Consider the following 12,365-nt stretch of genomic DNA (forward strand, 5'->3'; position numbering starts at 1 on the left):
CTTCGGTCATAAATTAGGATTGATCAGCTTTTAGGGGGTTCTAATTGTGTTACGCGGTGTGTTAACTGGTGATGAATGTGTTCAATATGAGTAGTGTTTGTTAGAATTTAGAAACTTTCTAAATTGTCAGTCCTGTACTATGTTCTATCTGAAGGGTTATGTACTCCTTCTATAGTAACTGACTGAGAATTGAATTAAGAGTTAATATTGAACTGAGATACCTGATATATGTATTGTGGAGATGTTCTGTGACAAGTGTTTGCTGGTCACAAATTGAGATGCTTGAAAACTTTGTTAAGTTTTCTAAGTTTATTAGTTGATGGGGCAAAATGTGAAAGATAGAATTTGGGACAGAGAGAAAGAGGGAGAGAGAGAGAGAGAGGGAGAGAGAGAGAGAAAGTTAAGTTAGAACTGAATCTAAGAGCGAAAGAAGTAATTGATTTCAGAAGGTAACTGAGAAAAGTGATTTTGAGTTTGGGTCAGGTTCTTAAATAGTGGCTGTCAGGGCTAAGTTACCAATATTTGTGTGCTCAAACCTGATTGGCCAATGGCTAGCCTTGACTAGTGGCATGTAGCAACGTGATAAATTGGTCATATGACAAAATTCATACGACAAAAACTCAAAATTTAATTCTCATGTTTCAGTGCTATAGGATCGATCTTTATTATCTAAAAAGAATGTATTTTTAGGCCGAATTCTCAAAATTCATTTCCAAGAAGTTGTGGACTATATCTTTGTGTATTCATGTTAAGCTTTTCAAGTGCTTATCGCAAGTTGCCTTAAAACAGTATGTGTTAGAATATGAAAAATTTGATCTTTTTAGAACTTAACGGTGTTATATCAACTTTGTGCTTTCAATACGTACTTTCTTGGTTGAATTTTCCAATTTCGTTTCGTCTAAGTTGTAGGCTATATCTTTGTGAATTCATGTTTAAATATTCAAGTGTTAATCATAAGTTGTCTAGAAACAGGATATGTTAGAATAAGAAAAAAATGAAATTTTTGGAATTTAATTGTGTTATTTCTGATTTATGTGTTTTAAATGTACTTCTGAGCTGTATTTTCAAATTCCGTTTCGTCGAAGTTGTAGGCTATATCTTTGTGAGTTCATGTTTAAATTTTCAGGTGTTAATCATAAGTTGTCTAGAAACAGGATATGTTAGAATAAGAAAAAAATGAAATTTTTGGAACTCAACTGAGATGTTTCTAATCCGTGTGTTGTACACTTTTGTGAACTATTAGAGCAAACATGTGTTTTTGCAAACATGTAGTCTGAGTTGTGGAGTGGATAAATCTATCGAGTTGTTACTCTTTCTGAGATTTGTGTAAGGTTTGCACTTAGGTGACATAATTCTTACTTAGAGAATTTAAAATCGCGGTTAGCTGTTTGTACATAAGTGCTTTAATGTTTATTTTATACATTCCTTGGGTCCTTAAACTATTAAAGTTAGCTCTATTTGTTGACTATGTGGGTTGCTTAAATGTGCGTTTCCTGACAAATATGCGATTCAGTGTGGTAAAATAGTTTGCAAGGGACACATTCCTGTACTCAAGGTAATTAACTTAGATAAAATATTTGCTCATGGGAGAATAACTTCTACTTAGCTTTGCTTTGGGTAACATGTGTTTTGAGCATTATTTTGCAATAAAAGGTATGCGTAAATTGTGAAGGTGTATGAGTCTTGAACATGTATAGAAGTTTATGTGTGTGTAACAGCTTGCAACGGTGATTAATTGCGTGCTTTGTGTAAGATTTGTGTTGAGTGGGCTATTTGCTTTTTGCCTTAAACGTTCTTTCTATAAAGTTGGTCTCTCTCGACTATTAAATTTCAGTCCTTTAGTTTCTTCTTAACTTTCTTTCTGTATTTCAATCTATAACTTCTATTTTGTTCATTTTCTTTATTTTCTTCTTCTATATCTTTATTTAGCTGATTCTGTTAGTCTATTACCATGGCTATTTATACTCTGAATTATTTATACCCAAACCAGCAGATGGAGGATGACCTTGGCCATGCTGAGTTTGATTTATCGCAGAATGATGTAGAGCTAGAGCCTACATCTGGCTTTCGAAATACTATGCGCCGATATTTCTACCGTAAATACCTCTCCGGGGATGTAGTGGGTCTCTGTGCCAAAGAATTCCTCTTCTATATGTCCACTTCTTATCACTACTCTAGACTGGTGTTGGGTGAGGAAGAGATCTTGGGGATAACAACGGCAAAGAGGTATTTCAGTCCCTGGGAAAGGCGAGAAACAGAGTGTGTTTCAAGAGAGACAGTTGATATCATCAACTTCTTCTTGGGAAAGGATGTAAGTTATTTTCAATTACTCAGTTAATCTGAGGCTTGCGACGGGCTTTGTAGAGAAAAATAAATAGGATTATAAAATCTAGAGAAAAAAATGTAGGGTGTTAGGAATTGCAGTTTTGAAATATAAAGAACTAAGGGGTAAATAAGAAAATTTTTGTTATAGTTCTTCAATCGCTTATTTCGCAAAAAGGAGATAACTGTTGAAGAGTGTGATATGCAAGAAATGTTAGAAAAACAGTTCTGGGTTCTTCGTGAAGCTTGGTGGGACGTAACAACGGGGCCGAATTTGCAAAAATTGTATTCACAATTGAGGGAGTGGAATTATGAAGAGTGTCTGCCCTTCGAACCAAAGAACTTACGAGCGGTGTTGGTGCGAAACCTTGTGCTTACATTTATGGAGGATTAACTTTCATGTGTATTTTGGCTAGCTTTTTGTAATTGCTGTTTTCTGTTTTTATTTGGTTTTGTGCGTAATAACGCTTTTATTATAAAAGTTATTATTTGAAAAGAGATTTTGTGTCTCTATTTCTTTTTGAGTTTCTGTATCAAGTCAGAAGGAATAGGTTCACCAAAGAATGTAGGTGCTTTTCTATTACGTTGAGGTCTGCTCAATACTTCATTTGCGTCGGGTAAATTAGAGATATTAGGTGATGCTGTAGGTCTAGGATTATAAGGTGATGATGTGGGGCTATTATGCGTTGCTTGGGGGAATAATTTGCGTGTAGCTTTAAATTTACTAGTATTATCAGGTGGTGTAGAAAAATTTTCTTGCTGTGGGCTATTAGGTGAATACATATTTTGCATAGGGTAGGGGGTTGAAATGCGTGGGGGTAGGAAATTAGAAGAGCTTGTGCCTTGTATATGCGTAGTATTATCTGCTCGTGTTTGTAGCGATTCTAAGCCTGAATCTTTTGTTGGAGTAGCCTCAACGTTAAATGTTGGCTGTAGTGTAGTACTAGGATTAACAGTATATTGTGTTTCTACTAAGGGCCACTGTGAAATAGCAATATGTTGTGCGCCTCTATAAGCATTAGATTTGGATATAATATTCTTATTATATTGAGTATAATAATCGTCCGTATCGTCTGGGACTACATAGTTCTCAACTAACTCTTGTATTTTTTCTTCTTTCGGGTAATAAGGTACTATATGATTTCTATGCACGGTTTTCTTCTCATTTGTTTTATCATGTTGTATTTCATATGTAGTATTTGTTATCATTCGTTGCACAGTGTAAGGGCCTGAGCGTAGCTCTTGTAGCTTTTTAGACTTTAGTAGTCCTTTAGAGTGATTTTCAAGTAGTACTTTTCTACCTTCAGGTATAGGCTTTCCGAGTTTGAATCTATTTCTATACTTGTGCGCTTTATTCGTAGTTTGTCTACATTTAGTGTAGGTATTTGAGTATATTGTTTTAAATGTATTCTCTCGTTTTAACATTTCGTTAGATAATCTGTTTTGTAACAATTTTTCTATCTTTTTGTTATTACAAGTTTCTTCACTATGCGAGTGTGGTGGTAGATTATTACAATACTCTGATGTGCATTTCTTTTGATTATCTCGTAGTAGTCCTAACTTTAGTGATAAGGGTATTTGCGGTTTCGTTCCGAATAGTATTTCATAAGGGGTATATCCCGTACTGTAGTTTACTGCAGTATTTTGTGAAAATGCAAATTTACTAGTGTACTCGGACCAATTAGATCCACTTTTACTAATAAAATGTCTTAGGTAATTAGTCAAATGTTTATTTTGTACTTCTACTTTGCCGTTAGTCCACGGTGAATATGCAGTTCGGGGGCATAGTGTAATTCCCATTTCGTTTGTGTAGTGAACGAAATCATTACTAATAAAAGCCTTGCCGTTATCATGTACTATTTGTTGCGGTATACCAAATGTAGTTATAAATTTCTCTAGTTGATTTACTGTTTCGAGAGCTTCAGCATTCTTGCTAGGGTATACTTGTATAAATCTGGAGAAAGCGTCTACTATTACAAGACAAAATCTATTTCCTTTACTGAGTGGTCGTAGTGGACCTTTATGATCAATATGAAGTGTATGTAGGGGTATAGCTTCTAGTTGTCCCCATGGTTCTAAGGATGCTTCGTTCAAGTCTTTGCGTGCTGACTTATTAGTTTGGCAACTTAAGCAATCTAACATTAACATTTCAATCCATTTAAACATACCGGGCCAATAGAAATATCGCTTAACTCTATTGTAAGTTGTGCTTTCTGCTCTATGACCACTAAGTTCATGCATATGTGCGACTTCGAATATCTTTATAAATAGCGAAAGTGGTGCACATATCCTAACGTCAAACGAGCCGTCTTCACAAGGTTCGGAATAACAGAGTAAATCATATTGACTTTCTAAAAACAACAGGTTGAAATTATTTCTATAGGTTTGTAGTGCTTTAGATTGTTTAATAATGTAGTCCTTTTCTGGAGCTTTGCCTACTTTTAGCCAATCTCTAACTTTATTTATCACGGAGTCGTTTACTTGTTCTTCAAGAATATTATCAGTGTCAAGATTAGCGTTTTTTGCGAAGTCTGTAACTTTAGCTATTAAATCTAATGTATCTGAGTGGACATCCTTTTCTGAGATGTTTTGAAAAGCCTCTGGTTCAATAAGTTTCTTAAATTTTGTCCGTCTGATATAGTCGGCTTTAGCAGATTCTAATTGTTCAATAAGTGAGTTTTCAATATTACCTTCTACTAAGTCTAACCAATCTTGGTCATCATAACCTTCTCGGTCATCACTTATTTCAGCTATTTCTTCTATCTCGGAATAGTAGTGATTATCATACTCGCTAGTTAGTTCTGAAGTTAATTTCTTTATTTGATTTATTTGTGTGCCGTAGCGAAAACAATCAGAGAAACTATGTATAGCATTACAGTGTTCATTTATGTAGTCTGGTGCATCATCTACGCTAAAGTCACCTTCATCATTTATATTAATAAGTTTTTTCTTTCCCCTTTGACTTGAGCAATAATTGGATAACAGTCGTTAGCGGTTGCGTCTTTATCGTCTTGATGCAATACAGAGTAGTTAACTTCTTTTCCGTTAATATGAAACTTTATATCTTTAGGTATCACTTTGTGTTCTAGTTGATAGAGTTTAGCATCTGCTAAAGAAACGTTTCGGCTAAGAATGTCAGGGAACGCTAAATTTTTGCCTTCAGTGTATATAATTTGCAAGTTTTGGAACTTATTTATTACAACTTGATACTTAAAGAAGCGATGTGACATTTGTCCTCGTCGTGACCAAAGAAATAGAATTGGTCTGTGGTCACAATATAGGTAAATTGGAAAAGGGGATCCAATCACATAAAATTCATATGTTTGTAATGCAGATATTATTCCGCATAGTTCTCTATGTTGAGGGGACATCTTTTGTTCAGCTTTATCAAATACTCTCGAGTTTGCTGAAATCATACGTTTTCTATCAGGAAAATCTTGTATAAGAACACAACCTGTTCCTAAATTAGATGAATCAGCATGTATATGGAAGGGATAGTCATTAGAAGGAAATGCGTTAGAAATATCGTGACAGAATCTTTGTTTAAGGTCTGTGAATACCTTTTCGTGTTCTGGTAGCCACTTGAATAGTGTTGTATCTTTAGTTAAGTCATATAGAGGTTTTGCATCTATGTGAAAGTTCAAAATATAGGTGTGATAGAAACCCATCATTCCTAAAACTCTTAAAACTTCTGTTTTCGATTCTGGCGTTTTTAGGTTTCTAATATCATCTATGCGCGAAGCAATAGGCGATAGTCCGTTCTTAGATATAACATGTCCTAGAAATCTCACTTTTCGTAAGAAAAACATTGTTTTATCGGGGGCTGCTTTAAGGTTTGCCTTTCGAAGCAAAGAATGATACTCTTTTACTATTGTGAACATTTCTTGTTTATCTTTAGCTTGTAGTAAAGTATCGTCTATATAAGTTATGGCTTGTTTACGTTTTATAAGGGGTCCAAATGCATAACGCATTAGTTTGCTAAAGAAACTGGGTAATGGCTTAAGACCATAAAATCCTACTTGATAGGTGTACTGTCTGCCTCCTACAATAAAACTTGTAACCTTCTGTGTATTTTTAGTTAGTGGTACTTGATTATAAGCCGATGATAAATCACTACTTGTAAATATAGTTCCAGTTATTCTTGTCATTAGAACATTTAGTGGTTCGAGTGGCCAACTAGAATTACTTGTATCAGTTATAGAGTTTAGGTATCTAGCATCAATGACTAGTTTTACATAATCCTTCTTAGGTAATATGATGACGGGATTGACAAACCAACTATTCATATCATCGTTCTCATTGAGCTCTCTGATTATCCCTGCTTGAATTAATTCATCCATTAGTCTTTAAATTTATCTCTGAGATGAATGGGTATTTTGCTTGGTCGTTGCTTTTTAAAGGTTGCGTCTTTCTTCAAGGGTAAATGGAACTTATGTTTAGTTCTGCCAATATCATACTTATGATGTGAATAGACATCATTATCCTGAAGTATTATTTCTATCAACTCAAACAATTCATCATCAGTCAAATCACTTTGCGTGAAATCAAAGTTATCTAAGAACCTTTCTAGATACTCTATGTCTTGAACTGTATTTCTATTTTGCCTAATTACAAAATCACTAACTGCCTTATTTATGATTCGGTTGCTTTGTAGTTTATCTCTAAACTTAGGAAACTGTTCGTTGATTTTAGGTCTACATAACTCTTTTGCTTCGGTAGAGAAGTCTGTGGCTAGTTCTCTCTCATCTTCTTTGCATTTTTCTATTAACTCACTCTCAATAATTTCGAGCACCTCTTCCTATTCTAGTGTATTGGTTTCTACTTTTTGTAGTTTATCAATATCATCTTTGCTTGTATACACATAGATAGTTATTCCTGAATTCTTAAATGTTTGTTCAATTAGAGAAGATATCTCTCTCCAATCCATTTCGTCTAAACCACAAGCTATTTTTGGCATCGCTATACAGCGTAAATTTAGTCCTAGTGCATGATCTATCATAGCAAGTAGTGTTGTTTTGATTGTATTAATTGTTGGCTTTTCATAATGATTAGCCTTAGTGATGAGATTATATACTAAGTTATTATCTGCTCTGAAAGTTATTATGTCACCTATATCACAGTTTCTACTTTTACAGTAGTCCTTTAATAAAGGTATTCTTTTGGAGATTGTGTTAGCAAAACCTTTTCTCATTTCTGCATCTGAGGATATCGTGTGCGCTATAGGCATATTAGAGTCAAATATAGATTGGGTACGAAAATCTATATATCTAATGCAAGAATTAGTTTGGATTTGCTGTCCTTCTTGTAAATTGTTTACTACTGTGTTCAGTATGAAGCAACTGTTATAGTCCTCACTTTCGTTTAGAATTGTACTTGTAAATTCGGCACAGTTTTTGATATTGTATCTTTGTATAGGTTTGTCAGTTATATCACACATTGCATAACCTATTATTCCTCTATTTATCTGTATTGGGTGATTCTTTTGATTCTCCATAAATATGGGTAGAAACTCTTCAGGTTGTGGACAAAGTGTGTTCACAAAGACTGGGTCAGTTTTTGCAACGTTAATATGGGGCATGAAATATGTTCCTGGTGGAAATAAGGCTTGACTGGGGTGCTTTTGCTTGTGCAATTGTGTACTTTTCTGTTGTAGAAAGATTGGTTGAGCTATGTTTAAAGCAGGCATCTCAGTTATGTATGGGTAATCTTTCTCATTGTTAAGTGAGCCGTAGCAAATTAGGTTTCTCTCAGTTTTTAATTCTACTGCGGGGATATCGAAGTGAAGTGCTTTTAAAAACAAATGACAAAAATCAATACCTATTATGTTCTGTCTCTGTTCTTTAGTAACGAATACTTTATGGGGGACTGTATATTTACCGTCAGTTTCGAAGCTAGATTGAATAGTTGTGTAGCCAAGCATTCTGATTGATGAACCGGTATATGTCTTTGAATCACAATTTGTATTTTGTAAATGCAAATTTTGTCCAAGGTTTACTAGTGCAAGGTATGTAGGATGATTGATAATAGTGCAGGTTGATCCTGGGTCAATCATGAATTCCACTTCTAAACCACTATTATTTTTAATGTCTCCGGTGGCAAAGTGATATAAATTGAGATAAATTCTTGACTTAGTACTACTATCTTTAGTAGCGTTCGGAGACTTCAAAAGTTTAAAGGAAAGAAGTCCGTTATAGCATTTACGTAGTCATCGTCGCCTTCAACGAAACTTATTTGATTTGGTTGTTGCTGAATATTGTTGGGTTTTGATTGTCTTTGTTGTAGATTGTTATTTCTACTTGGTGTATAGAAGCTAGCACTTTGTTGTGGCTGTTGTTGTTGTTGTGGTGATGGTGACTGTTGTTCAAGATTTGGTTCATTATTTCTATATGTGTTTTGCTGAGGGAAGGTTTGTTCGTATGGTTGAGTGAATCTATTGCCATAACTGTTGAAAGATGTATTTTGTGGTTGATAGTTAGGCTTGTTGAACCTAGGATTATAGTTTGAATAGCCACCTCTTGGTTGATAGCCTTGGTTTCTAGGACCATTGAATCTTGTATTGCCTCGGTTGTTCTTTCTATAATCATTAGAGAATGTTATATTTGGCCTTTTTGGTTCAACAAGTTCCTTTCTCAATTTGTTAACGCTATCATCTATCTGTTTCTTTGTGCATCTAGAGATGGAATGACCATTGCTTCTGCAATAATCACAGAATCTAGTACTGTTAGGTCTACCTTTTATATTAGGGTCTCTTGGCCTAGAAGTATCTATAGCATTCACTTCGTTGCTTTTGAAAAGACTGGTTAAATCGTTAATTTTGCTCTCGAGTGTTTTAAGTTTATCTATTCCTGTAGCTCCACTAGACTCTGTTGTTACAGAAAATGTTAAGTCTTTTACGACTAAGTGATCAACAAATTGTGTCCAAGTTATTGAAGGATTCTCAATAAGTTTCTCGTGCGCTTTGCGTTTTAAACCTTGTGGTCTTAGTCCTCTTATAGCAAAATCTATGTATTTCTGACTTCGCTGTCTTTGTTGGATTTCTTTCTCCTTTCTTATATTGTCATCACCTTCAATACTTGTTGGTATCTTTTCTGGCCAACCTTTATCAACTCCACTCTTTATTCTATGTAGATAGTTCTTTATTAATTCTCCTTCTTGCCTAAATGTGTTCTCAACCTCAAGTCTAAATCTAAACTGGTCTCTACCGTCTGTGAATCTTTTTATAAATTCATCTTTTAAAGTATTCCAATCTGTAGCATCTGTGACTTCACTTTCAAACCATTCTAGTGCTGTATCAGTTAAAAGTGAGCCGAATAAGGATTGTTGCTTTTTATCATAGCTAGTTTGTGCAGCGGGTGCTGTAGGCCTAGTTCCTAGTGAAAAGAGTATTTTGTTTTCTACAGAGTTCCAAAAAGAAGTGGCATCCTGATTAGGATCATTGCCTGAAAAAGATACAAGTGAAAGATTTGGATGTGTTATGGGAGTTTCAGGTGGGGGAGTAACGGCAGGTGGAGGAGTACTACCACCAGGACTGGCCATTGTTTAAAGGACTGAAGTTATTGTATTAGAATTATTAAGAACAGAGGAATAGTTTAAATCAAAATCAAAAAAGGATTTTAGTGAGAAGCCCTTTGACTAGTTAACTTACACAGGTTAATTTAATGGCTTTTCTACAATAAGTGAACAAGTTAAATTTAGGCAGGCTTCTCTGATAGTTTAAATGAACAAGTTAAATTGAGAATGCCTTTTCTATATTAAATGAACAAGTTAAATCAAAGTAGCCTCTCTGTATTAATTGAACAAGTTAAATTGAAGTCGCCTCTCTGTATTAAATGAACAAGTTAAATTGAAGTTGCCTCTCTGGGACCACCATTTATACTGCTGGTCCGTACATTAGATACTTAAACGACGGGGTTAATCGCGGGACCACATGTATAACTTGAGAGTTCAACCCCTAGTTCTACTCTTGGTATATAGTTAAGTATTAAAGAAAGTTAAATGCAAATATGAATTAATAAGTTATGTTAAACAGCATCAAATATGAACCGAGCATCAAGGGATAGAATAATTAAAGTTGTTAAGACTGAGATAGCACTAAATAGTACAGGTTGAGTTATTCTAAGTTAACTTGTAACTTAGATAGAGTTTAAGAGATGTTAAATTATAACTTAGAGAAGTTAAGTTAAACTTACCTGATTTCCAAATTTGTGCTAAGTTAATATTTTATGACTTAGAGAGTTCTTAGTTAAGAACAAGTCACAAAATATTCTAAGTTAGAAAAATATCTCAAGTAAGCTGAGATTGAGCAAGGGAGCAATACGGGAGTATTATTTTAAATCAGAAGTTATCAGGGACCAAAAAGTGTTGTTAGTTGAGCGTGCAAGCTCCTTTTATACTTGCGGACACGTGGTTATCTAGTATCCTATTGGGTAGAGATAACAGTGTCGACAGAGTTACCAAGGTTAACTTGGTGTTATCTGTGTGGCGTGATAATATCACGTCATAGTATTCTCAGTTTTAGTTAGTGATCTTAAAATAGTAGCTTATTCAAAACTACTTAGTAATTTGTTCACATGTTAAAATGGACTTTGTCCAAATCAAGTTTGTGCTTCACGCACTATAACGTAAATTCTCAAAATAGCACTAAGATTATCAAATAGTGTTACTGAGTGTAGCACACTTCAGTACAAATCATTTGTAAAAAGAAGTATATGGCTTTCGAAGTTTCTCAGTGTACAACTTAAACAATTTAATGTCGTCGACAAATTCTTTTATGTTTTACCATTTCTTACCTCTGTTCTTACTAAAGACTACTTATGCTTTATTTGCAAGAAGCACAGTAATATTTACTGATATATATTAGTTAAAATTAAATAATAAATGAAAAAAAAATTATGATAAAAATTTCATAGATTATAATTATAAAGATATTATTTTCAGTACATTGTTTCAATTGCATTGTTTTCTGAACTAATATTATTATGTCAAAAACTTATTTGAATTTTAAAAAAAGTATTGCTTTGAGAATGTTTTGTTCTAAATAATTAAAAAGTTGACAGTTTTTTTTTCCTTTTTTGAAATGCGGTTTCAGTAAGCATCTGACTGATTGACTGTTTTTAGTATTTGTCTTTAAAAACCTACAATATACACGTTACACATGTTTTTCTGAGAAATAATACGTCGTTAATACCTGTCAAGAGCATTTTCCATCATTTGCGAGCATATAGCATCTTTAATAATAAATGTTAACGCTAAAGATTCGGGCTTTAGGTTATCTGACCAATAAGCTATAACAGGAAAAACCCGAAGATTCCATAATGACCTTGAATGACACTGCACCAACAAACCAAAAAGTATTTGATTGTAGTTATAGATGATGGATCAGTAATGCATAAAACTTGTGGATATCTGTTCTTTCCTCTCCCAAACCCCCCCCCCCACCCCCCCCCCCCAACTTAGTCGGTGCGTTTTATTTGCAACCCGAAACAGCACGGGCCATTTTTTTTCTTAATAATTTACTATGTAACTACATGGAGGGGCACAAACGCAAAGGATGCATCACATTAGGATATCGCAACACCAGTTGACTGTGAAAGTTTATCTTGCAGGATTATTTTCCCCTGTTTTGTGTGATCTTTAGAGGTAAACGGTTATTAACTAACTATGTGGAATGAGAAATTTTTGCAACTAATACTAATAATTTTGTGGGTTTTTGTACCTTTGGGTAATATTGCGAAGATTTTGTGGCTATTTCATTTGTAGGTCGACCCATTTTTCCGTTGTTTTTACGTATAATAATTTTTCTTGTGAAATCTTGCTTAATAACCAATTTTTAAAAACAAATTGGCAGATCTTGTCAGATTAGATTAGTTAGTCTCTATCTTGTAAGAGCCTAACTTGTCTTCTAACTTTTCATAGAGAATTACCATGAATACATGGACTGTTTCAGACAACAATGGACACAGCAGTTGACGATGCTAAGGTGGCCCTTTCAAACATATCCGTAAGTTCAAATTTATAACAATTAATTGTCCCCCCTTTTACCC

General features: G+C 34.3%; 1 protein-coding gene across 3 annotated transcripts in view; it reads left to right on the plus strand.

Annotated features, from left to right (window-relative positions):
- Positions 1–12,365, plus strand: part of LOC142339040 (prominin-1-like) — a 187,192-nt gene that overhangs the window by 153,064 nt on the left and 21,763 nt on the right. For all 3 annotated transcript variants that reach the window (XM_075388692.1, XM_075388693.1, XM_075388694.1), the window contains exon 21: positions 12,269–12,322. In XM_075388692.1, the coding sequence (XP_075244807.1) occupies positions 12,269–12,322 (54 nt within the window). The remainder of the gene's footprint in view (positions 1–12,268; positions 12,323–12,365) is intronic.

Source organism: Convolutriloba macropyga, chromosome 5, assembly GCF_964194025.1.
Source record: "Convolutriloba macropyga chromosome 5, txConMacr16.3, whole genome shotgun sequence".
In the NCBI taxonomy this organism is placed as follows: domain Eukaryota; kingdom Metazoa; phylum Xenacoelomorpha; order Acoela; family Convolutidae; genus Convolutriloba; species Convolutriloba macropyga.